Genomic DNA, 27,787 nt, shown 5'->3' on the forward strand with positions numbered 1-27,787 from the left:
AATACATGGTTGAAGAATAGCCATGATGTTTTTAAGATGATTTTTTTGGGCATTTTAGGCCTTTATTTAGGACAGCTGAAGACATGAAAGGGGAGAGAGAGGGGAAATGACATGCTATAAAGGACCGCAGGGTGGAGTCAAACCTGCGGCCGATGCGTCAAGGGGTAAACCTCTATATACGGGCACCTGCCCTACCAGGTGAGCTACCCAGGCGACCTTAATGTATAATCTTTGAGCTACTTCAGTGTCCGAAGTGAAGCGATTATGGCACAGCGCCATCTCATGTCAAGTCCGTTCAATTTCTGTAGTTCAGTGTCACAGCGAGAGTTGATGTAAATTCATGCTGTCTCCTTTTTGGTGTTTGGTGTTTTAAGCCCCCAATGTCGCCTTCCAGGCAGTGCTGCTTAAAAGGGCTTAAAACACCATTGAGCCTCCTTTTTTCAGTAGTGAAACATTACAGCTAAATAAACTGAAATGATTTACGTTGATTTTTACTTTATGTGTATTTTTTATTATTATTGTATTGTATTTTTTTTAAAGTGGCAGTATAGTTTCAGTTTAGTTGTAGTTTTTCTTGAAATATTTATTTTTTATTTTTATATTTTTACATTTAGTTTCAGTTTACTAAAACAATTTTTTTACGGCTTATTTAAGTTTACTATAATAACTCTGGACTAGAGAAGAGCAGCTTTAACATCTTTTTAAACCCTCACTTCTCTTTTCTTTTTTTCTACTTTTTTCCCTCACTTCACCTCTCTCTCTCTCTCTCTCTCTCCATTAAGCGATGTGAGTGGAGAGCAGGAGAGCGACAGATGGAGGGCACTGCAGGAAACGTCAGGATTTTTAGGTAAAATTCATCCACCTAAACATGAACTCGGGCTGCAGCAGAGAGGAGCAGGACACCTCCAGAGGAAATGAGACGGACGTGAGGAGTGAGGGAATTAGGAAGGGAGCCCAGGTTTGAAAAAGAGAGAGAGAGAGAGAGAGAGAGAGAGGCAAACAGAGTCGGAGTGAGGAGGAGAAAATGATGGAGAGAGACAAACCAAAATAAACCAAGGACAAATTACAGTTTGGGTACTGGTGATTACATTTAAACATGTTACCCAAGCTTTTATAGAAGAGATTTTTAACTAAAATGTGGCTATTTAATGTCGCATATACTTTAAAAACCATCGAGTCGCTAAACCATAAGACAATATAGGTTATTTGTCCCTACTCTCTGATACGACTCACAGGAGCGTTTCATAAATTAGCGCCCCTAGTGGTGTAGAAAATACAACCTCATATGTAAACCAGAGAACGTCGGTCGCAGTTTTGAACGTAAAGGTCTCGATTGTAAACACGTCTTTAACGTTGTGAAACGGTCGCATTTTGGTTATGTTTAGGCACCAAAAGTACTTCGAAAAGATGGTTGAAGGTGAACCTGAAGGTTACGCACGTGACGCTGAATGTGACGTTTGTTAAGTAAACGGGACTTGAACCCCGTTCTGCCGGGTGAAAGTTTGTTGTTGGCGCTATTATGGTGCATGTCCATATACGCGTTGTTTTCACCGAAGGGATCGCCCCGCTTCCCAGCATTGCATGCTAGTGGGCTTGTCACCAGCAGTTGTCCATTTCTCTTCACTGATCAATGACAATCAGAGAAAACAGTCTACAGCCTCCTACAAGCCCGATGGCTGCACCTGATTGGACGAACACGTCACCTGGGTCTTTCTGCTCCCGGATTTCAAAACGTACCATATTGGCGGCTCGTTTGGAATACGGTCTTTTATTTTCTGAAAATAGTTCACTGAAACGTGTTTCTGAAAACATTTTCAGCGAGAAATAAGCCATGCAGTTGCTAAATCCGTCTTCATTTCAGATCGACGAAAGGTCAGTTTAAAAGATTTTCGTCAGATTTTGAGAGGCGGCGAGCCGAGCCGGCCACGCCTCATTTGCATAAAGTTGCCTGGATTCAACTTTATGCAAGAGAGAAGCGGGCGACTTGACACCTCGCTTCTCCAAAGTCCCCGCGTCACTCCCAGAATGCATTGCACAGCTGCTCCCATAAAAATGAATGGACATTTTTCCCGACATTTTGTTACTTTTTTCAACGCTTTCTTTTATTCATGGTCAATAAACCTAATTTAAATGACATTATACCTAATTTTTGAGTTAACAAAAAGCAGAAATTATGGTGACTAATAGTTAAGATCAGAGGATGTTGAGTGAAACAGACTAGTTTATGTCAAAGTTTAGTCAGGATACTGTTTTTTCAAATACTATGAAATTGAATAAAACACCCTAAATTCAATGGAAATAATCATGAATTTTACCTGCGAAGAATGTTGTATGGCTTCCATACATCATGCATGCATCCAAGTTATTTTTTTGGGCAATTTAGTTGTAAGAAATCCATATTTCTGATATAAAAAAACTTTGAAAATGGGTCAGATTTTACCCCCAAGACAACATAAGGGTTAAAAACACTTAACAAAAGTGCTCTATTTATTCATTGCAAGTGTCGTAAAAGATAAGACTGAATACTGTTGTATTCGGTCTTATCTTTTTCATAAGGTTGGGTAATAGACCTCTTCAGCCTGAGCAGCTTGCCAGCCAACGAGCCCCTCAGACAGACAGATAAACTGCCAGACAGACGGACAGATAAACTGCCAGACAGACGGACAGAAATCAGTATGTTGCAGATTGTGCCACGGCCATCATGAGTTTTCATGGGGCTAAGTGCCGGGCGAGGCAGAGAGCTGTCAGAGGAAAGATGTTGATGGCCCCTCCAGTATCTCTCCACCATCTGTCTGACTGCAGCTACTGGGAATAATGGACGGAGGGAGGGAGGGGAGCAAAAGCAGGAGGAGAAGGAAGGAAGAGAAGAGAACAGGACGAATTGGAGGAGTAATTTCCACAGCCAGCAAGAGGACGGACGTTTGGGTTTCAATTCAAATTTAACTTTATTTACTGTAGGGCTGCACAATATATCGTTTTTTTTTAATCGTCATTGCGATATCAAAAAGGCAGTTTAAATTGTAGCCCTCTTACTGTATTTTGGACCAAATATAGACAAATCCAAAGAAAAATCCTTGAATCCTTGTGACCTTGAATGCTCTGTTACAAATAAAAGTCCTGCATTGAAGATGCTAGTTACTTAAGTTAGTTAAGTAAAAGTATGTAAGTATCGTCAGGATAATGTACTTAAAGTATTAAAAGTACAAGTACTCGATGCTCTCAAACTGGAAACGATCAAAACAGTTGTCTGTTTAATGGTCTAATCATTATTATTATTGTTATATTGTTGGGTAGTTTAATTTCTAATAAAAAGAGAGAGGAGAGGAGAGGAGAGGAGAGAGAGGAGAGAGAAGAGAGGAGAGGAGAGAGAGGAGAGAGAAGAGAGGAGAGGAGAGGAGAGGAGAGGAGAGGAGAGAGAGGAGAGAGAAGAGAGGAGAGGAGAGGAGAGGAGAAAGAGGAGATGAGAGAGAGGAGAGAGAAGAGAGGAGAGGATGAACTAGATTGTAATTTAAACACAAGCCGCTGCGAGCTACAAAGTGTGAAAAAGAAAAATGAGGAATAAGAGCAAATACGAGTTAATTCAAAAAATTAAATGATAAAACATATAGGGAAAACAAAATGCTATAAAAAGTAGATAAAACCTAAGAGATAAAACCAGACGGAACATTAAATATTCAGTGAATCTTCCCTTGGAAAAGAAAGTTGTGAGATTTCAAAGAAGCTACAGATATAACCTGAGTGATCTCATTAGGCTGCGTATCTATTTTATTTCAGTCCCGGGCCAGAAACTGCATTTTTCTACATTTATCATCGTCTCAAAGCCTCTTATTGGCTTCAAATATGCATGTGCCGCACAATCTCCTTTTCATAAATAACCAGGACCGTTTGAGACTATCAGGACATTTATTGAAATGTTTAACTGATGTTAAGAAGATTTGTCTACGTAGTTTGATTTTTGCGAGATGAGAGCGATAGAGCGCAGCAATCAAGAATGTTCATTTCCATGGACGTGCACAACCAACGCTCTAACAGAACGTGGTTGCCATGTACCCTGCATGCAATCATGTAGTTCAAAGCAAGTCCTTTATATTCACGTTTCTAGTGGCGGTGCCCTCTGTTGGCTGTAGTAGTTATGACGGGAGCAAAGCAGGAAGTAAGGTTGATGAAACAAAAGATACTAAAGATAGCGCATTTCAAGCAGCGCCAATGGTATGAAACGGTACACACTTCCTGTCTCCTAAAAGGGCGTGGCCTCATCTGAACATGTAGTGAACATCATGTGGATGAATGAAAAGTTATATTTGAATAATGTATGTTCTTTTGTTAACGTTAGATGATTACACAGCTAAAAGACATTTAGCATTACGGAGATTTTTTTTGTTCGGGCCTTCACGAACATTGGCTGAAGTTAGCTTCTCTTTGTTGCCAGATCTCGCAAACAAAGTTAATTTTCTCCTGATGTGTCCGTCTGAAAATTGCCATTTTAGTGTCAGAATGTTCTGGAGATATGTGGCTTGTGAGAAATGGCGCCAATATATACTTTGGTGACCATGGGGGGAAAGGATCGCTCATAATCTGTGTTCACGTTCACTTCTCCCATTGGAATCAATACACTCGGACCTGCCGCTAGTCTCCTAAAGAGGTGTGGCACAGATACGGGAAACTACTCTGAGTTGGGATGCCTCGGTTCTAAACCGTCTCTGACGAAACATAAGAGCACCAAATTCCCACATGAGTATGTAGGTCGGGGTGGCGGTTGGGTCAAACAAGCACAGGATTTTCACCCGGGAGAGTGGTGTTCGAGTCTCGTTTGAAACTAAAAGTAAATGGTGAGCTGTTTTTTAACTTAACGAACATGTTCACGGGGTTACGTTGCGTCACATGCGTAACCTTCAGGATGTGGAGTAACGTCTGATTTTAACCCAAAACACAATCTTCATCTAAACTTCAGAACGTCACGTTCAGCGTCACGTAGGTAAACGGAAATGAAGCGAAGTAACATGTAAGTAAGTGGCCGTGTTTCCATTCAATTGTCAAGTGAATTTTAACGCCGACTTTTTAAAATGCAAATTAGTTGCATTTCAATCAACTGGTTTGGAGTGAAAAAAAAAACTAGGCCGGAGCATATTTTGGTTCAGAAGTTGGCGCTATTGGCTACACATGGCTGTAATCCACCAGTACACAAAGCAGAAGAAGTAGACATTGCTAACCAGAAACAAAACAAATTGTAACGGTAATCTATCCCGTCTATGATAGAAAAATGGAGAGAAGTCCTTAGGAATTTGGTTCAATTGGGTAGTTTTAATTGTTCTTTCATGTAAACTAGTATTGGCCATGTTACATCTACACTGATACGTACAAATAATCTGTCCACACAAGAGTTGTTAACCTGACTCCGCCAGATGGATTGCTTCGCATTTGCTCGGCATATCCATCTGGGAACTTTCCGTTGGAGAACTTTTGGGAAGGGGCGAAAATACTGGTTAGCTGATTGGATAAACCATCTGTCTATCACCACCTATGTTGGTGATAGACGGGCCAAATCAACCAATCAGATCAACGATATATCAAACTCTTGCCGAAAGCAGTCGGGAGAAGAGCAAAAACATCTTTTCTTCCGAGAAAAGCCTCCAGTGCCGTTTTTTGCTCTTCTTTCGATGAAGGAATACTTTCTAATTTGGATAAAACTTGCGCGATAGCTACGCTCATCTCATCCGTGGAAGCCGCCACGTTGTTTAGAATGAACAGTCGCTTCTCGTTGCGTCACACGTAAACCCGCCTCAAAGCCAACGCTGATTGGTCGATCGTTTGGCGAATGGCTCCAAATTTTCTCTGTCTCAAGATGCCAGACTGATCTGCGAGTGGAAAACTGGAACTCGCGAGATCAGGACAATTTCACGAGGCTAAAGAGTTATAGCTCCTGTAGCAGAACTAATCCCCGTCCGTATTAACGTCTGACAGCGCATATCACATGACCATTCACACTCACTGGGCATGTGCGTGCCGGAGTAACAGGAAGCAGATTGCCTGACGTTACTTTGCGGTTAGAAAATTATGGATGTATACGTTGAAAATGCAGAATGCAGTTACTGAGAGGCATGTAAGCCTACCGAAACCGATAAGGTCTCCGTTTGTGCCCGTCCAGACTATAAAGCAACCCTGGGGGTTTCAAACCAAAACGGGGTCAGCAGTGTTTCCAAATGTCTCCATTTTAGGGGCTCGTAAACGGCGGAGAAAGTGTGGACGACAAGGCGTAAACGTAGCAAAAGGTATTCGTTTTTAAACCAAAACGTACATGTACAAGCAGTCTTGTATAAAGTACTTGAAAGCAATACTTGAGTAAAAGTACAAGTATCTTACCAGAAAATGACTTTGGTAGAAGTAAAAGTATCCTTTTAGAATAGTACTTGAATAAAAGTCTTAAAGTATCTAATATTTACTGTACTTAAGTATCAAACGTAATTTTCTGATATTAAATGTACTTAAGTATTAGAAGTAAAAGTAAAAATTAAAAAAACTTTGATTATGAACTTGGGGCCAATGGTGTGTAATGTTATCTTCATCACCACTGTCGTCGGGGTGATCATCGTCTGTTACCATGGCGGCAGAGCCTGCACCAGGTGCTTCCATGACACTATCAGTCATTCTGCTTCCTCCTCTTCTTCTTTAGTTTTGGCCTATGTTTTTTTATTTTTTTGCCGCTTGGCAACAAACAGGCATTAGGTCACCAATTGGAAGGGAGTGTGCATTATCTTTAACTTTATCTTTAGCAATTTAGGAGCAATGATTCGCCCAACCTGCTTTTTTGTGTGTAACAAATTACTTCTGATTTTATTTTGTAGTAACGAGTAACTAAGATGCTTAGGGGAAATGTAGTGGAGTAAAAGTGTACATTTTATTTAGAAACTGTAGTGGAGTAAAAGTAAAAGTTTCCGGAAATATAAATAACAAAGTAAAGTACAGATACGTGAAAATTCTACTTAAGTACAGTAGTGAAGTATTTGTACTTCGTTACATTACAACACTGTCTAGTAGTGTAGATGTAGCATCATGCTGTCCCGAGACAAAAACACGTTAGGAAGTTTTATCGAATTTTGCCGTTGTCATTCAGCTTTTCTAATAGAGATTCTTCAAAATGTGCATAAAACTATGTGAAACAAGTGTTTAGACAGCACTTACACACATGCAATAAGTCGGAAGAAATGAGATAAAATACACTTTAGGGATTTATGGGTGCAAACCCCAGTATTGATTAAAATGAGCGTTTATACGATGTACGAACCAGACTCCGCTGACGCAGCGGGTGGACAGAGCCCGGGGCATGATCTCGGAGCCCTGCTGCATGAAGCCGCCCACCGGGAACCACAGACTGTTCCCCAGGGTGTACTGGTTCACGAGGACGTCCGGCCGCTCCCGAAGACACGGGTGAGGGTTGTACCATTCATAGGGGCTGAGCCTGGAGGGGGGACATTAAACATTTTCTTATAACCAGCACCAAATAAATAACAGCAAGGCCACACTGAGCTACGCTAGTGTTCATGGTGACTTCATGCATAGACTCCATAACAATTTCAAATCTTTTACACTCCGAATCAGAGCAGCGCATTTTAATGGTATATTGACTGCACCATTGTAGGGCTTTTACAAAAGAACTCATACTCCGCCACTAAGTGCACCTTTTATTAAGATTATTGTATCAAAGAACAAAGATTGTTCTTAAAATATGTTTCATATAAACAGAGTCAAACTGTTGAGGTAGGAAACAACAAAGGGCAAAAGAGGCAAAGACATTTAGACACAAAAGACAACAACATAATAACTCGACTGGAGTGTGAGATATTTTGTTTGTGTGAACGACCAAATTACAGGCAGAAAGAGAGAGAGAAAAGGGGCAGAGAGACCTACACGTGTGACTAAAATACATGTTGCAGCTGACACACACACACACACACACACACACACAAACACACACCCACACACACACACACACACACACACACACACACACACACACCCACACACATACAGAGGCAGGTGTGTTACCTGGCGGCGAGGAAGAGGACGCAGCTGACGGCGAGGTAGGCCAACAGCATGAAGAGCCAGACAGCTGGAGAAAACGGATCCAGGAAGGAGAAGTAACCAGGTTTACGGCCCTGAAACACACACACACACACACACACACACACACAAACACACACACACACACACACACACACACACACACACAAAATCCCGCTGTTAGCTAAAGTTTAAACTTGGTTGGTTAAATCTTACGTATCAAAAAGTATTTCTCCACACCATTGAATATAATTGCGAATTAATACAAATTACGTTTGTATTAACAGTTGAACACACTGAAACTCTCCCTATCACTTTTAAAGCTGGTTCGCCTGTTGCTGCTGTTATGGGCGGAGTGATTTGCTCGCAGCACCTGAGAAGCCCCGCGGTGAGGAGCAGAAAGTAACAACGGTGCTTTTCAGGTGTTGCGCTAATCACTCCGCCCAAGTAGCAGCTGCTTCGCCTTCTGAGAATATAGTTCCCAGTATGTATACGGTTAGAAGATGGCTGTGTATATAGGAATAGGAACATGTTGGCGTTATTTTGTCACTTATTGGGAGCAGTAGGCTAGTTGGAGCCGGTTACCTCCAGGATCTGGGCTAAGCTAGGCTAGCGGTGGGTGTGTCAGACAGAGTTACGACACGCACGGAGATGAGAAGGGTATGTATGGACTTATCTAACTCTGGGGGATACGGTGAATAAGACAAAGTCCCAATAAGTCGGCGTGTTCCTTTAAACTGCAGTTTGTGTATTGGCCACTAGATGCTGCTCAAAGAACTCTGCTGACTGTGTTGAAATCAACACAAAAAAACCCCAAAATGCTTTGTATTTTTTAATGAGGACAGATTCTGCATGTGTTTTGATACTTTAAATGGCACTTCTGAATTCACACTTTCACACGTGGAACTACACGGACTTTTAAATTCAAAAGGTAAAGTTTTACATCAACGGAAGCTGTAATTTCTCCAGCTGGCAGCAATTGTGGTAATGACCGTCTGCCGGTCACAGCGCTCCGAGAGCTGTCAACGACTCAGGCTTACGAACACAACCTTCACTTTCTGATTGACGGACATGTACTTTGGATTTTTTATTTATTTTTTTCCTACAGCTTGTCACATTTTGTCAGCACATAAACCTGCAATCAAAATAAAAAATTACAGTTACAAAAGCTTTTAAAGTGCGTTAACGACTGTCGGTTGATGGTTTTCAGCTAGACGTTTCCAGTGGACACATTTCATCACTCCCCCCCTCCACCCTCCACCCCCCACCCCCGTCTACTGAAAAAAGGATTTGGCAGTGAAGAGAGTCGAGGAACTCCCAGATTGGACCCAATTACAGCAGATTACTGGAGCTGTAATGGAGGCAATCAACTCCCTTTCTATTTTTGTCCATTTTGGCTCGTATGAAAAACGCCATTTGAAGCCCTCCCAAGGGCTAAAATCTGATGTGGATCTGCTGAATCAGGTGTATCAAAGGAATATAATCATCACCCGTATGTTTTGCCGCGATTGATTTCCTCTTTGGACTGTGTTATTTTCATCCTGTGAAGGGCGCATTGCATGGGTGGAAAGTGGTCTCAATTCAAAAAATTTAGAAATGCTTTTCTCTTTCAAAAACAATCCAAGGCACTCCGCAGGACATTACAGTGCAAAAATAAATGTCCTTTAAGAGATATTTTGGATAATAAAATTGAACGTTGAAGCTGTTGCTTGTAGTTCTGATGTTGTCCTCTGTTTAGTGGACGCAATTGTGAAACGTAATTATAATTCATTATAATTATAATAATGGGAGAAATCCAACAAGTCTTCCAAACCATATGACGATATAGGTTGTTTATTCCTACCCTCTTAATACGACCAACAGGAGCGTTTTCCGTTTTCATATCTAAGCAACAGAACGTAACGGTCACGGTTTTAAACACGTCTTTAACATTGTGAAACGGTCGCAGTTTGGTTACGTTTAGGCACAAAAACTACTTAGTGAAGTTTAGAAAAGATTGGTGGTTTGATGTAGTTCCGTTTATTCCGTAAAGTGAAAAAAACACATAGCCTTTAACTTTTATTTTCAAACGGGACAGTTCTGTGTGTTTGTTTGACCCATCCACCACTCAAACCGGACTCTTTATGTGGAATATGGTGCTGTTGGCGCTTTGTCACCTTGTTCCCCTAACAATTACTACGGCCACTAGAGGGCACTGCCACTATAAACGTTAATATGAGTCGTAATTGCTGCTTGAATAAAACGACCTATAGAAGCGTTTTTCGGGAGAGGACGGTCTCGAGAAATCATCTGCCATGGTTTATTGGAAAAGCTGACTAAAGCACAGTTTGATCTGCAGATGTGTAAACTGTATGTAATACTAAGTGGGCTAAACATGCAAAAAGTAATGCTTCTCTAAAGTTAAATATTGGCATCGTTTTGATCAATTTCCATCATGTTTTCTCCAAATTACTGAACAATGCTGAATATAATTTGCGTTTCTAACATTCACACTCATGCAAACTTTAAGTGCAGCACCTTGTGCAGCACACATACTGTATGTCCTCAATAAAAAATTCAGCACAGAAACGAAACTGAAATTTAACCTGAGTCATTTGTTCTGTGCAAGTTTGTTCAGTACAAGAAAGAAGAGGAGGAACAGGAACATTACGAAGTTAAAATACAGTAACCAAACAGCAAAAACCTAATATCCTCCGACACCGAAATATATTTGCAGAGCTTGTTTTGGACATTTCTCTCTCAGCAGAAGGTCACGTTATTTAGATGAAAGTCAAATGACCGCAATCCTCAGAGATTGTTCTCGCCTGTCGTGGAGTCAGAGTGGTGAGATCACTGCATCGGGACCATTCAGATGTGTGTCAGGTAAGCTGTCCATCATCCAAACTCACTGCGCTCACTGTCAAGAACTTTCCGTGCAGCTGACTCAGCTTTAAAGTTCTCACTGCAGGACTCTAAAGTACAATACACTATTTGGTTAAAGGTATGTGGACACTCAAGTCCATGCAGTATGTGATAGGTGAACAAGGTTCTGCAGTCATCCCGGTCATAGTCATCCAGCAGGTTCAACATCTGGTAAAACTAAACGAGTGGAGGCTGTTGGTTGCACATTAATGAACATGGTTTTAAAATCACATGTTCAACTATGATCCAGGGAAGGGTTACACTCAAGGGCAACTGGACTTGGTTAAAAGTGCTTCAAAGAAGTTTCGTCACTCTTCAGAGAGACTTCTTCAGTTCTGACTGAATGGTAGGGAAACCCAGCTATTTAAACTCTGTGGGGTCGTTGGGATCAGGATGATCCATACCGACCATCGTCGGCGTTCTTTAAAGACGTGAAGGTGTTTTTTGGGCTTCTTTATTTCTATTTGAAAGTGATAGCAGATAGAACGGAAAGAGGAAGGAGAGAGAGGATGACACGCAGCAAATGAATGCAGGTTGGATTCGAGGTATCGGGTCTGATACTGTACTCATGTACTCATAAAACTACTCCAATACCGCACCCGATCCCACATTGCGCATCACTGCTTGTGATGCAAGTTAGCGCTACACTTGGCTAAAAGCTTAAACACAGTTAAAAACCGCTAAGCTAAACGGTCTATCGTGTGGCTGTATTTCACTTGAAAGGGTTAAAACACAGGGAGTCCCGGGCTGGGACTTGCAACAGTCTGTAGCTAGTCTGTTACGTTAACCTACCTTTGGCTAATAGCTAGCTTAAACACAGTTACAATCTTAAAGCTAACTGGTCTAACGTGTGGCTGTATTTAACTCAAAAGTGTTCAAACACTGGGAAGCTAACTGGTCTAACGTGTGGCTGTATTTAACTCAAAAGTGTTCAAACACCGGGAGTCCCGGTCTGAGACTTGCAACACTCTGTAGCTATAGAAGACACGGCGTTGCTTACCGGTAGCCTGCAGCTTGACTTTTCCAGACACCACGGCCACTGCCAGAGTTGGAGATAACAGAAAAACAACTGTTAAATCCTCATGCTTCGCTAAAGTTAGCCGTGTGGCAACATTTTGCCTCCCTACCATTACTTGCTTACTTCTGTGCTTGCTTGCTCACTAGTTTTTACTCTTGCATACCTGCAACACATAGTGTTTAGGGACTGTTCGTTATTTATTTCAGGGGCCACCGGAGGAGTTTTGGAACCTTTAGGCTAAAAAGATTTGACCCTCCCCTCGCCACTAATAATTTTTCTATGACCCTCCAAAATTATTTGAAAAAGATACATGACCCTCCCCAGCAATTTATGGATGCCTTCTGTGTTAGTATGCACTTACTAAAGATGTAAAGATGCCCTTTGATTTTTTATAGCCATGACATAGATGAGTGAACCTCTGCTTTCTGATCTTAGACATCATACTCCTCTGTTATGGTGTGGTGGCCATTTCAGAACTGTGTGGTAGATTTACTCACTAACATTGTTGTGGAAACACAATAAGCATGGAAACTAAATGCACACTTCCTGCATTACTGCATTACTTCACATACTAAGTTACTCCTCTAGTGAACTAGTATTCACATGAAATAAAACAATAAAACATTGAGACCATTCAGCAAAGGACACTGGGATATAACCAATTCAACAGTGGTTGCTATGGACTCGTCACTAGGCTTCCTCAGTCATTGTATATTTTAGCACATAGGTAAAGCTGCCGAAGCTGAACATTATATTCCAAAACATATATGTTTATTTTTAAAGCAGATTTTAAATTACATTGTAACAATTTAACAATTCACCCTTATGAAATCCAATCGTGGCACGGCTGTCTTGGAACACAATAGACAGACGGTGGCGGAATGCCCCGACACTTAAATTCAACTAAAATGTAACAGTGAACAATCAGTGTTGGACCTACAGTCTGTTGAGATGCCTCTCCAAACGCAGAAACCAAGCGCAGTCCCACCATAAAACGTTAAGACACGTTAAGAAAAAAAATCAGTGTTTTGCCGTAATCCAATGACACGGAAAAAAAAGTAATCCACAGCGAACAGTAGATCCACAAACAGAGTCACAGTGTATCCAGCAAGGCCGATACGAGCATCACATTCACCAGCCAGCTCCAAACAGGTGAACGAGGCCTCTCCACTTCATCGTTTAAACAAAGTGGAATAAACGTATAAAAGTCCAAATCTACACAAAACCTGCAATCAATTAGTAAGCTGACATCAAAGTATATTGTATTATATTATTATATATATGACATTTAGGAAACCTTTATTGCAAGGTTGGCACTGCAAGATGTCTAGACTAGTGCAACAGTAATTTCTTTTTTACTAAAGTAGTATATGAAATCTGATGTATTACCTACCACCATTTAGTTGTTTTGTGTTATTTAAGATATTTATAAAATATCTGGTCATGCCAGATGTAATTATTCCACTAATTTTTTAAACAATGCATTTACCCACAAGGTGGGCAATGCCCCTGCCCCCCAGCAAACTCATGGGTCAGACCTATCTGGTAGCGAAGGAGGGCCGAGACTAAGAGCTACATGGAAAAATATGCTAATAAATGTTTTGATGAATACAAAAGTTGGGTGACCCACCTCAGACTAAAAAAAGTTGGGTGACCCCCCCCCCCCCAGACTAAAAAATGTTGGGTGACCCTCCCCTCAACAAAGAATAAAAAGACATGACCCTCCCCTATTTTACTCCAGTGGCCCATTCCATAAATACCGAACGGTCCCTTAGGTGTTACAGTTGATTTAATGTTAATATGTTGATATATTCTTCCAATCAAATCATAGTTTTTTTTGTTTTTTTTTTATTAGTTGAACTAATCCCTACTGTAAATGTCAGCTTGGTGCAGGGAGTGAAGGCAGGTGGACCTGGCCTGTAAGGTGAAATGCAGAACAATGTTATTGAATTTGCATGTTGGCTGTTCTTAGCTGGAGGGTGTGTGAACCCTGCAGCTTTACTACGAGGATGGGACAACAAACCAAACTGGATGTTTATGGTCTGTAAATAACAGGGAAATAATTGCTTGTTAAACCAGTGGGTCTCTAAAGTCTTCATATTTACACGTTAACACAGAATATGTGAAAAATAAATACGGAATATGTGACGTGGTTGTTAAGGATTTGGAGTTAGTTTAAAGAAACGTCTGACGGAGCGGTGATGTGTAAGGAAAGTAATTTGCGTGATATAAAGTGATCTAATATCTATAACTGGTGCTGTTTAGGAGTTAAAGTAAAGCAATACAATAAATGAAAGTAATATCTAATGAGTAACTAATTACATTTTCACATTTCAACGCTGACACTTTCTGAAAAGTCAACATTTTGGAGTTTTTCAAGTGACTGCTTTCTAACTTTACAACATTAACAACAGAGTTACATCGTGCACCTGACATTCATTCAGTCTCTTATTTAAAGTCATAAACACTGCATTTTTCAGAGTAATAACAATGTCGCTTCCTTCGTCTCCGTCGAACACAGCTGGTATCTCCTCGTGGTTGATGTCAGAGCTCCTTGTACACGCTGTAATAAATTGTTGTGACTCAGATGCAGTGAATAGCAATGTGATAATATATTGAGCACTAATGAATTGGGAGCAACAGCAGATATCAATTTACGCTGTTCAACAACCAGGGGGCAAGAACAATGATAAACATGATGGCACTTCACTAATGTGTGTGCCACAAGTCAACAGCTTGAGCAATTAAAAAGATTACCATCTTTAAGTGTGCTCGCAAGCTATTTATGCTGTGTGTGTGCGTGCGTGCGTGCCTGTGTGTTTGTTTTATTATGTGTATAAAGCTCTTTATACTTCCAGACATGATTGCATTGTTTATTTAGTTACTTTGGGAGTCACAGAGTAGCTATAAGATTGCATGTGTTTTGGTTTGCGTTCAGGAGCTTGTACACATTCAGAATTGTGTGCTTTGCATGGCATTGAGTGTTACCAGTGTGTTTTGTTGTATTAAATTCCATACTAATAACATACAGTATCTACTACACACCAGTTGTCATGCTATTCTGTTTTGTTTTTGTTAACATACAAGAAATTGATGTGCTTCACTGTTTTACACGGACAGGAAATTATGTAATGTGTGTGCTGCTGGACGCTAATCAAACTTAACACAGTGAGAAAATGTTTCTCCATTTCTTTAGTAGCCTACTTAGGATATCTTTTTCTCAGGATATTATTGATGTGATCTCAGGGTTTATTCTGGGAATCAGGGAGTTGAAATTCTACAATTTAAAGCTACTCATAGCTGTTGTTTTTGGGTGAAAACTTGAAAAGTTGATTTTTTTACACAATCCTGTAGGTTTTAAAAAGGTTTGTAAGGAGCAGACTTTACTTTTCTGTCTTTGTTTGTGTCTGACAGCTCTGGATAGACAGACCATGGGTGTATAATAAAACCTGGATACAGTGCTTGAGGCGGAGCCATGTTCATTCCGATTAGAGTTGCTGAGTGGCGCATAACCCTAAGGGAAAAATACTTTTAAGGCCAGAGGGTTACATGTGACAGAAATGGAAGTTGTAATTCCACTGTTTGGCTGCTATGTGAAACTTCCTGGGGGCCTGAGACAGATACGGCCAGAACAAGCTTCCTCTCCATTTGCTTGGTTATCAGGGTGACGAGTCCTGCCCAAGGTTATAATCGTTAACGAAAACGAACAAAATAACGAAAACTAGGTGGGAAAAAACATTGTCGTTAACTGAAATAAAAATAAAAACAAGGCATTACAAAAAAACCATAACTAAACTAAAACTGTAATGTCTGTTTGCAAAACTAAAATAAAATAATCGAGTAAATGTCCTTATTTTTCATCTTTGTTGATCTTTCATAGAGCAAATAACGTTATATCTCTCCGACCATGACATTTCCCGTGGACATGTATAGTTTCCGACTGGGAACCCAGAAATTCCGACATTCCACGTCAAATTGAACACAACATAGTCCGTGTCCCTCGCCTGGCATCATAGCGGTACCGAAAGTCGGAAGAAAGCAGCAGTCCTATTTGATTATGACTGTGTCAGATAAAAGCGCCTTGCAGTGGAAGGTGGTAAAATATGTGGTCAATTTATTACAGGGAAAAATCCCACGAATTTCAAAGTACATTTGAGAAGCGCACACAAGCTAGGAGGCTAACCTAGCTTACCTTAAGGAGAACGCAAAACCCCCTTTCAAAGAAAGAAACAGAAGCTAACCCCGGTAACGTTACGGGCATGGATGTATGGATACAGGGCCAGGCAGCATGACAGAGAACACTACAGGAGGGCTTTCACCGGCGACCCGATAGCTGCTGGTTAGTACATACGCAGGAACACCAAAAGCGGGAGGAAGCGTGGGTTAATGTGTATTGATACTGGGATGTCTACACAACTGTGTGACTCGATTGACTTCAAAAAGTTCGCCACTTTACTCGAACCAAAGTTGAAAACACCTGTTCATGTCTTCTTTAGTCTGTTGGCTATTTAGGTTTTTTCCTGGAACACGTCACTTACACATTTTGCACATACTGCATCTTGTGTAGACTGTTTACATATTTATGACCACATGTAGGCTACATTTTATGTACTGGTGTTATTGTTGAATACATTGTGAATACATATTTCTAAAATTGTATGATGTTTTTGTTGAGTTATTATTACACAATACTTTTTCTGACCTTTTTGAATCCCCCGACAAATAACCCATATTACAAAAAAAGACTAAAACTAATAAAAACTAAACTAAAACTAAGCATTTTCAAAAAATAAAAAATAAACTAAACTAGCAAACCCACTTTAAAAACTAATTAAAACTAAACTGAATTTGAAAACAAAAAGTCAAAACGAAATAAAAATAAAAACTAATGAAAAATGCAAAACTATAATAACCTTGGTCCTGCCCCATCGAATATACGATCGGTTGCCTTAAAAGACGTGACAGTGACGACATCAGCGCCTTTCTGAAAAGTTCAGAGATTTTCAAACTAAAGCTCTCTCTGGAAAAACTTGTTCTCGCAAAGTTAATTGAACAAACAAACCAGAGACATTTTGTTTTTGAGACAAAACAGATGTTGACAAAGTTTTGCTTTGGGGACATCATTTGAAGTTGGAAAATGGGTGATGAATTGCAAAATATAACAAAATATCGCAATACGTTTAAAATCGCAATAATATCGTATCGTGACATCATAAGTATAGTGATAATATCGTATCGTGGGGCCTCTGGTGATTCCCAGCCATACCGTCTACGTCTACAAACCAATCAATTACAAGTATCGGGAGAGGCGGCTCACGTATGTGATGACGACAGGAAGTAGTTATGTCGAAACCAAAACTAACCGGATCAAATGTAACAATGTACCAAAAACATGAACCTTGGTCCGGACCTTGGTTCAGACTTTCAGGTGTGAAAAGGCCCCTAAAAGCCCATTATTAACTGACATGAGGAACAGGGGGCCAATAGTGGCCCAGGGCCCTGCAGCAGGTTCATTGCGACCTTGATCCTGTGTGTGTGTGTGTGTGTGTGTGTGTGTGTGTGTGTTCTTGTTTAACTATATTCGTGGGGTCCATAAACCAGGAATACAGTTTTGTGGGGCCAAAATGCTGGACCCCACAACTTTAAAGTGCTGTTTGAGGGTTAAGACTTGGTTTTAGGATTAGGGTTAGAATTAGGTTATGGTTAGGGTGAGGGTAAGGGTCAAGGTTAGCCATTTAGTTGTGATGGTTAAGGTTAGGGTAAGGGGCTAGGGAATGCATTATGTCAATGACGGGTCCCCACAAAGATAGTGAAACGCACTGTGTGTGTGTGTGTGTGTGTGTGTGTGTGTGTGCGTGCGTGCGTGCGTGCGTACGTGCGTGCGTGCGTGCACCATCATCAGCATGGCCTGTTAGCCTGTCTATCTACTGTGTATAATGGTCCCCAGTGCTCGCTCAACTTAATCCCTTAAACAAACACTTAAGGGAATGAAGCCGGGGGACGCCCGCTGTGCGCCGACGGCCTCGGCTGTACACACTTTAAACAGCTGACTGATCACTGAGTCAATACACTGAGGCACTAACGCTGGACTGGATCAAACATGGAGGACAGGCGGTGGAGGGGAATGCTGATGCGCTGCAGATGTACTGGATCTTCATGCAGCGACAGCGCTGCACATCACCAGAGCACCTCGGAGGAGACGTGTCATTATGTTTTATTGACAACAGCAAATAAATAAATGTTTTATTAACATGTACTGTTATTAGCAAAGACTCTCAATCCAACTTCTGCTGCAGGCCACATTTAAGGATTTAAAAGCAGGGGTTAAAGCGGGATCTGGCAGCTGGGGAAACCGTAACATTCTCAAGTTTTAAAGTGTCTTACTACTTTAAAGTCTCTACCCACTCTCTAAGCACTTGAAGAGAACACCTGTTACTCTCGTTATTTCCTTCTTCCAAAGAACGCCAGGAGCCGATGCCAGGAGTTGAGTTTCCATTAAAGCAAAAATGATGACTGGTGTGTTGCAGCTTTTCTGAATTGCTACAACACTAAACCCCATTCTCGGATACCAAAGGAGAAGGCTCAGTGGCCTAAACCCATCTGTCGAATCAATCACTCTTTTGGAAAAACCCTAAACACATTCTCACTCGCTAAAACACAAGCACTTGTGTTGCCAAATGGTTAACGCGGGCAGCAAAAGTTCAACACAACTACACAACACAGTTGTCATCGTTTACTCACGACAACTCAAAATTGTACACGCGTTTCTACTGAGGTGATCAAACCAATCGTAGACGTGATGCTGAGGCAAAATAAATCTTTCATTGACTTTGATTTTTGCGGTTTCACAATACTTTTTAGTCTGGCTGTCATGTGCTTTTAATTTAGTTTTCTTTGTTCTTTGGCCTTTTGCAGTTGGACTACTGTATTCTTCTAGGTGCCTACAGTAATGCAGTATACAGACATTCAATATTGTAGTACTTGCACTACTAGCAGTGTACAAGATATTCACTGTACAAGTTGTGATATACTTAAAGTGCCCATATTATGCTCATTTTCAGGTTCATAATTGTAATTTGAGGTTGAACCAGAATAGGTTTACATAGGTTTACAATTTTCAAAAAACACCATATTTTTGTTGTACTGCACATTGCTGCAACTCCTCTTTTCACCCTGTGTGTTGAGCTCTCTGTTTTAGCTACAGAGTGAGGCATCTCACTGCTGTTCTATCTTTGTAGGGAGTCGCACATGCGCAGTAGCTAGGTAAGGATCACATCAGCTAGCTAGCTATTTCTCTAACGTCAGTAGTACAAGGCAGGATTAGCTGGGAGACTTCTTCTAAACGAGGGCGCACTTCCAACTTTGCGTGGAATACCTGCAGAACAGGGACATGGAAGTAGTTCTTTTGTAGATTATGGTGAACTAGTGTGTGTTGTAGGAGTGATTTGCCATTGAAAACGACTCGTCTCGGCTAGTGACGTAGAAAGCCGTGCAGATTTTGAACAGCTCACTTGGAGACTGAAGGCAGGCCACATTCACTCGCACATTCACTCACTCAAAACAAGTTCCAAGTTTGTATGAGTGTGGAAGCACCAGAGACAAAAAATAACACCCCAAATCCCAGGAAAAGTGATTTTTTCATAATATGGGCACTATATGTGTTTACTGTATGAAATAAACATTGGTTTTCTGGAACTACATGCCCTGGACACTGTGTTCTCAAATTGTTGAGGTAATGTGTTTACAGTTTTAAGAAAATGGGTGAGCTTTAGTGTCTGTATCGAACGCACCGGGCAGAGCAGCAGCTCGACCGCGGCGCTGTAAGATGACGTAGTATTAAGAAAGACAATGGTAGCGAGTAGTATGAAATGCCGCGTAAGGAGGTTGGTTGGGGGGGGATGGATGGGTCAAAATCACAGGACTTTCACCCAGGAGACCGTGGGGTTCCTGTCCCCTTCCCCCTTCTCCTGTCCCCGCGTGTCACTGAAACATACATTTTATAACCCCACCCACCATCTTTTCCTAAACCCAACTGTCCCATTCTTGTGCCGGATGTCAGTTAAACGCACGTCCCAACCCAGAGCGTCAAAAAGTGACAGAGACTTTTAGCCTGAATAACAAACGGCAAAGGCACATGACCAAGCGTCCGTATTTTATGCGATGGGAGAGTGAGAATGTGTTGTGCAGAGAGGAAAAGGGGGAGAGAGAGAGAGAAAGAGAGACAGAGAGACAGAGAGAGAGAGAGAGAGAGAGAGAGAGAGTCTCATTACAAAGACTTCTGACTCTTTCACATCATGTGATGGATCATTGGAAAAAAAGCTTTTAGTTTTAATGCACCCGACTCCTGAAACAAATTACAGCACTTTCTTATAATCAACTCAATTGTGCATCTTGGACAATTTAGACAATTGTGTTTACTCCTGCAAACGTCCTACTTGTAATTGCTTTACATCGTTGCCCTTTTATTTTGCATCCTTATTATTATTCTAATTCATTTATCAAATAATTTTCCAAATTCGTAAAGTTGTATTGTCTTTTTACATTTCTTTAGGATTGTGTTTCCTGCGTTGTCGTTTGGTCTGTTGAAAATGAAGGTCGCCCCCTCAATGCTCTTTCGAGGATAAATATCCATATCTGTACACGTTCATACATTGTTCAAATTACATAGCCATATTTATTCTGCTCTTATAAGGTAACTGCTAATACACTGCACATACTTATATTTAATTTACATTACTCTAAACCACCCTCTGTAAACCAACTGTACACTACTGCCTACACTGCACTATATTTCTTGTCCTGTCTATGCACCACCTGTCTTTCCTTTGTATATCGCATTGCACTTTCTTTCTTTTTTTTGGCAGTCTGCAAACTGCATTTCGTTGTCTTTGTACGTGTACTCTGCACAATGACAATAAAGTTGAATCTAATCTAAAGGTTGAACGAATGAAAGATCCCCAGACGACAAGATGCGATAAGAGATATCCTCAAACAGGATCAAACCGTACCTTAGACCGCTGCCTATAGGACTTAATTTTTTAAGACGAATTGTGCTTTCATGTTGCAGACTGAGGAGGAAAAGCTGAATGTGTAAAGGTGGAGGCAGAGTGCTACAGGACAGCTGCGTCTTGCAGACTTAATGTTTTGGATTTCATCATATTCTCATTCTTGTTATTTGTCCATCACCTTCAGGTGTTCTTGCACACACTGCATTTATTCATCCAAGTAGCATTCACGAGTGGTGGAATGTAACTCAAGTGCAGTACAAACGTTGAAGTACTTTCCTTGGGTCTTTTCTTTTCATGCCACTTTCTACTTCTACTCCGCTACATTTCAGAGAGAAATATTGTACTTTTTTCTATCCTACATTAATCTGACAGCTGTACATGTAAGATTTTTGCACACAAAACACATGTAGTTTATAAAATATATGTTATTATAAATTAGACATTATGTAACTTTAAAATGTTTCTGAAACTGTGTGATGTCCCATCTGATGATCATAAATGACCTGTAACAGCAAATGAGACTAACAATGAAAAGAAGACTAGTTTTATATAGTTTTTATTAATGCCTCTGCCCGGGTTCCATTTTTCCCGCGCAGTCACAGAATGATTTGAGGCAGGTAGACGGCGCTACAGTCACACATTCTGACGGGTCACAGATTTCTTTGTTACACCAGAAAAGCCTGTGTTAGTATCCAGCCAGTTGAGCCAGGTATAAGGAAGCTGGAGATTTCTTTATAGAGGCCTAATTGTATTTTAATGTTATTTTAGAAGTTATAAGTTGTACTTATTCTTTCTATTCATCCGCACCTTACTCATCTGTATATCTGTGTTTATATACTGTGTGTTTACATAAGGGTGTTTATTGCGTAAATATTAGTGCTGTCAAACGATTAAAATACTTAATCGCGATTAATCGGATTAATGTCATAGTTGACTCGCAATTAATCGCACATTTTTATCTATTCTAAATGTCCCTTGATTTCTTTTTGTCCAATTATTTTTTCTCATTTTAATGCTCTTATCAACATGGAAAAGTGGATCGGCTTGCTTTGTGCTTTTGTCGCCTGGCTTTGACGAGGGGGCGGAGAATTCGTATCAGCTGTGTGCTTGGCCATCAAGTGGTATTTCAGACTGGACGTGCTGCGATGATAGCTCAGTTCACAACGACCAAACTCACAGTTCACTTTGGTCTTGTCAATGGAACATTTTGGCAACTTTCTAAAAGTAAACTTTCCATTCAGAATCTTTTTGGCATCCATTTCGACGTCTTGGCCGGCTCGCAAGCCCAAACAAGTGTGTGTGGTGTGCCTGTTGTTTTGTTTCCGGTCTAGCTAGATCCGGTGTGGTGTTGTAGTTTTTCTAACGTTACTAGTTGTTGCAACAGCATGTGAAAAAAACTCCAAAGTTTGCTAGGCCAAAAAGAACGTTAATCTCGCGATAAAAAAAAATGTACGCCGTTAAAATGGGTTTGCGTTAACACCGTTAACGCGGTTAACTGACAGCACTAGTAAATATGTTTGTTTTATTACTATTATTATTATTATTATTATTATTATTATTATTATTATTATTATTATAACTAATCCTATTTCTTCTGTTTCTCTTACTTTATGTATATTTTTTCTCCTATGTCTACTTAATGGGTATTTGTGTTATTCTGATGATGATTTTCTTTTGACCTGCTGTAGCACAGGAATTTCCCCAGTGTGGGATGAATAAAGTCTTTCTTATCTTATGTTATCTTATGGCTGATTCTGAGGCAGGACCATCAAAGAAAAGAAGGAAATTAAACAAAGAACAACTAAAAGCTAAAAGGGAAAGTGACAGACGACGGGCAAGAATCCGATTCAATCTCAGTCTGGCTTTTAACAGATGGAGGCAATTACGGGATTGTAAATGATTCAAAACCATCCCCAAATTGGCCCTTAGGTATGTAATATGTCTATTTCGTTCATAAAAGTAGCTGACATTAAATTAGGTCCTACTTCCATTTAGCGTGGACGTTTTATTCCTTTCAGTCCGTGTTTGTGTTGGCCTAATATTTTCTTTTCCCTTGTCCCCCTGTACTTGTGTAAAGCGTCTGTGGGTTTCATGGAATGCACTACATAAGTTGTTATTAGGTTGGTTGCTACAACAATCTCTCAATGCTTTGGCTCGTGACCATAGACTGTATAATATTAATGGACAAAGCATCCGTTTCGGCGAAGTACTGCAAATGCGGAAGTGCCTTAAACCTGCATTCTATCTGAATTCCAGCAGGGGGCGACACGTGCGGTTGCAAAATGAGGTCGGTTTCTGTAGAAGTCTATGAGAAAGTGATCCACTTCTCAGTTGATTTATTACCTCAGTAAACATTTTCATAATGAGTTTATGGTCTCAATCGCTAGTTTTAAGTCTCCTGCAACACAGAAGGATGTTCATTTTTTGAATTATGGTCTCGTTGATTTTAAAATCGACAATAAAGCAGGGGGAGTTTTAGGGCGTGGCTATGATGCGATTGACAGTTCGCAGCCTGTCTTATATGTAATGTAACTGTGGGACAAAGATAAATTTAAAACCTAGCGAAGGTAAATCTTACCTCGAATTATATAGGCTAGCATTCAGCAGCAGTTGCATCCAGATTGCCAGTGAAAGTGTGTAACGTAACGTAGAGCGTAAGCAGCGTTGCCAACTCTCAGCTAACGTCACAGTCAAATACCGCTCAACAGTCTATGGCTCCTCCCTCACTCCTCCCTCTCGTCTAAAATCGTCACATCCGCAACCAAGACAACACAACGGCAAACTCAACAACTCATTGCAGATCTCCACAAACCAATGGGTGACGTCACACATGCTCTGTCCATTAATATTTATAGTCAATGCTCGTGACCCAGAGACAGTGATACCTGGTTTAGCTCACGATACATCCAAAGTAGGCTAAGTTACCGTATGCACACTTGAAATGCAACAATGCATCTGTGACGTATTCTCTTATTGTAAATGAATGATTTTCTGTCTGAGCAAAACATTCATCGCAACTATATGACCTCCTCGTAACGCTAACTCAGTAATCTACAGTGGGCAATACAGCACCGTAAAGAAAAGAGCTTTACGACAGCAGGTGAGGTAAAAACACTACAGCTTTTGTCCAAAGTGACGCTAGAATCAACACAAACTGAAAGTTATATATTGTCACTTTAAACTAGCCAACAATATAATGGCCTACAAGTCCAGCTGACATGATTAGACCATTAAACAAACAACTGTTTGGATCGTTTCCAGTTTCTAAAATGTGAGGATTTTTCTGCACTGAGTACTTTTAATTGGTTTTCCTGATGACACTCACATACTTTTTCAATGCAGGACTTTTACTTGTAACAGAGTATTTTTACATTGTGGTATTAGTACTTTTACTTAAGTGAAGGCTCTGAGTACTTCTATCACTGCTGCCATTCACTGACACTGAACAAAGGGTAACAAAACATTAACTGTCCTCTAGTAAAATAGTTCAACACTTGTTTCCTCTGGAAGCAGAAGTAACTGTCTCAGTATTCACACAAAAACATGTCGTCCTCGCTCCGTCTTCTATGCAAATACATAAAGACACCGTTGGCCTGTTTTCCCAAATTTTCTAACCAGACCAGGCCTCTGTCTGACTCACAGGAAGTGCACGGGCATGAAGTCAACATTTCAAATTCAAGTCAGGGATGCAGAGTCACCGATCCTCCCTTAGAGGCTGAAAAACTAATATATGTTCCTAAGTGGGAGCTCCTGTCACCTTCCCCACAACTGAACCGTATCCCCTCTCCTGTCCAAAAAAAAAAAAAGAAGAAGAAACATGCCCTCTATCTGTGTCCTCCGCCTTTATCTGCTCTCCCAGCACTTTTCCCCCCACTGCGCGATCTCTTTGGTCACAGGGATATTTGCTGTTGCACAGTGCTGAACTCCCAGTTTGACTGTGTGACCTGAGCAGACTGTTGTTGCCTCCGGTAGCAGAGCTCACTGCTGTTGTGACTGCAGAGTTTTCAAATTGGTCCGACGGAGAGAGAGAGAGAGAGAGAGAGAGAGAGAGAGAGAGCCAGAGAGAGAGCCAGAGAGAGAAGCTGGGTTCGAAACCGTTTTCCTATCCTGGAAATAGTGCACTATATAGAGACAGAGCGCATTCAAGTCCCGCCCCAACCGGAGGGGAAAGCAATTCTCCGCTTCCCAATGATTTGTGTTGTGTGACGTCAATTCTGTCTGCTAGCAAACAACAGAAAAATGCCTAAAAGCTGCTGTGCGGTGATATGAATTACTAAAAATCTAAAGAACCCAGAACTTAACCCTCCTGTTGTCCTCGGGTCAAATTTGACCCATTTTCCAAAAGTTTCTATATCAGAAATTTTGGGTTTCTTTCAACCAAATTGTCAAAAAAATAACATGGATGGTTCCATACAATGCTCTTCACAAGTACAATAAATGATCAGTTCACTACTTTCATTGAATTTGACTGTTTTATTCAATTTTATAGCATTTGAAAATAAATTCATGAAAGAACGTTGAAAAAAATCGACAAAAACATCGGAAAAAGTGACAAAAGTGTCGAAAAGTCGACCAAAAACGTTAAAAATAAGTTTGAATTTAAAATTTTGACCCAGAAAAACAAAAAGTTGCACGGTCGACGGGAAGACAACACAAGGGTTACATTTTTATAACCTGCCGACCCGAAAAACCTGAGCTTTCATGAAGACAAAAGTGGATACAGACAGGGGTGTGACGAGACGAGATTAGGTTCACGACAACGAGACAAGATTTTAAAACTATTTTAAAGAAAACTTTAATTAAGAAATATGACTGGAAAAATAGTCTTTCCTCAGAGAACCAAGGTTACAGCGTAACCAAGCGTTTCATTGCAGCAGTAAACAAGGAAGTAGGCTGCTCTTGTATTGATGTTTGACCATTTTAAGACGAGGGGAGAACATTTCCTTTGTTTAACATCATTAAAAGTAAAGGGTTACACTTTACTTGAAGGTATCTACATAAGAGTGACATGACACCGTCATGAACGTGTCATAAACATAAACAAGTCATAAACGTTTATGACATAACGCTTCTGTCATTAAGTGTCATTCGGTATAGTCATGACAAGTTAGGGTTAAGGCAGTGATACGCCAACCCGATTATCGGCTGTCGGACAGTCTGGCGAGGTCAGTGACTCGAGTCTGTTCGGTGTGTTCCGTGCCGTCATCCGTCCGAGGAGCTGTCGGCCTTCATTTTGGCCGACCTGACACATTGCATCATAGGGCGGGCAGTCTGACTCCATGACCAATCTGATTGGTGGAGTGCTAACCCGGAAATGACGAGTGGGATGAGCGTGACTAAGCCTCTCCAAATCTGACAAAAATCTTTTAAACTGACCTTTGTTGATCTGAAATGAAGACAGATTCAGCAACTGCACGGCCTATTTCTCGCTAAAAAAAAATTCAGAAACACGTTTCGGTGAACTATTTTAGTACAATATGAGATCGTATTCTGAACGAAGATGCCATGACAGTCTGGCTTTGAATTTCCGGAGAAACCAGACCCACGTGACGCGTTCGTCCAATCAGCTGCCGGTTTTCATTTTTTTGGGCAACAATACAGATTAGCGCCGCCTGCTGTTATGGAGACGTATTACACGCTGAAGTCGGCGTCGCTTCGGTGTGTTCTGAGGCACTCCGTTGCCATCGGAAATTCTGCCGAATGACCGTTACCTTGCACTTTCTTTGTGTTGGCGTTCTAACCTCCGGTGGATTTCTGAGGACTATGGTTAACTACTCCTCAGATCTCTGCAGGGTAAATCCAGACAGCTAGCTAGACTATCTGTCCAATCTGAGTTTTCTGTTGCACGACTAAAACAACCTTTGCACGTACACATGTTCCACCAAAACAAGTTCCTTCCTGAGGCTATTTTGCAGTGGCACCGTGGCTCTGTCCGGCGCCGCCCAAGACGATTGTGATTTGTTTAAAAAAATGCTAATAAACCAGAACACGATTTTCTCCCATCCCAATGATGTGTGGACTAGCCAGACCTTCCTCTGCAGCGCTGTGGAGGAAGGTCTGGCAATGCGAGACTAGCGTCTGTTTGGTTAGGTTTAGGCACAAAAACTACTTAGTTAAGTTGATTAGTTTAATTGTTCATTAAAGCTAATTCTGAGCTGTTTTAATTCTGCAAGAATTATTTCATTCCCAACAGGATTCCTGGCAGTTTACACTCCATTTCTTTCCTTTTCTTTTCTCAGATGGACGAAGCTCTACAGAGGACATAGTTCAGCTGTTGGCCAGCCTAGCCATGACTGTTACACTGACTGTAATATCAGTTCAAAGGTAATAGAATGAAGAGTGCAGAAGTGAATTTACCAGATGAACCCGGTACAGGATGCTGATCCCCAGAGTCATGAAGGGCTTGGAGAAATCAATCACCTTCTCTCTCTCCGAGGTGATGGTGAAGCCGGCGACCGCCAGGTCTGCTTTCTACAGAGAGAAAGACAGAAGGACAGACAGACAGAAAGACAGAGAGAGAGACAGGGAGACAGAAAGACAGACAGACAGAGAGACAGACACACAGACAGAAAGACAGACAGAGAGACAGACAGATGGAGAGACAGACAGAGAGAGAGAGACAAACAGAAAGAGACAAAGAGAAAGAGAAGAGTTCATTTTAGCAACTACAGCTGAAAGCATTCAAAATGTTGCCGTACAATTGTCTCAGAAATAACTGTGGTTAACAATATCATTGTCTCTTTCAGTCAAACGTAAAAATATTATTTATGTATTACTTTCATCAAGCAATTTCAAGTTTTGA

At 40.8% G+C, this 27,787-nt stretch overlaps 1 protein-coding gene across 7 annotated transcripts in view; it reads right to left on the bottom strand.

Moving 5' to 3' along the window:
• LOC116051688 (glutamate receptor ionotropic, kainate 5-like) overlaps positions 1-27,787 on the bottom strand; it is a 271,292-nt gene that overhangs the window by 20,997 nt on the left and 222,508 nt on the right. For 5 of the 7 annotated variants that reach the window (XM_031302238.2, XM_031302239.2, XM_031302235.2 and 2 more), the window contains 4 exons: positions 27,343-27,456; positions 11,960-11,998; positions 8,044-8,153; positions 7,283-7,456 (listed from right to left, as the gene is read on the bottom strand). In XM_031302238.2, the coding sequence (XP_031158098.1) occupies positions 7,283-7,456; positions 8,044-8,153; positions 11,960-11,998; positions 27,343-27,456 (437 nt within the window). The remainder of the gene's footprint in view (positions 1-7,282; positions 7,457-8,043; positions 8,154-11,959; positions 11,999-27,342; positions 27,457-27,787) is intronic. The other 2 variants (XM_031302240.2, XM_031302237.2) reach the window with 1 other exon arrangement.

The sequence above is a fragment of the Sander lucioperca genome, chromosome 16 (assembly GCF_008315115.2).
Source record: "Sander lucioperca isolate FBNREF2018 chromosome 16, SLUC_FBN_1.2, whole genome shotgun sequence".
Classification (NCBI taxonomy): domain Eukaryota; kingdom Metazoa; phylum Chordata; class Actinopteri; order Perciformes; family Percidae; genus Sander; species Sander lucioperca.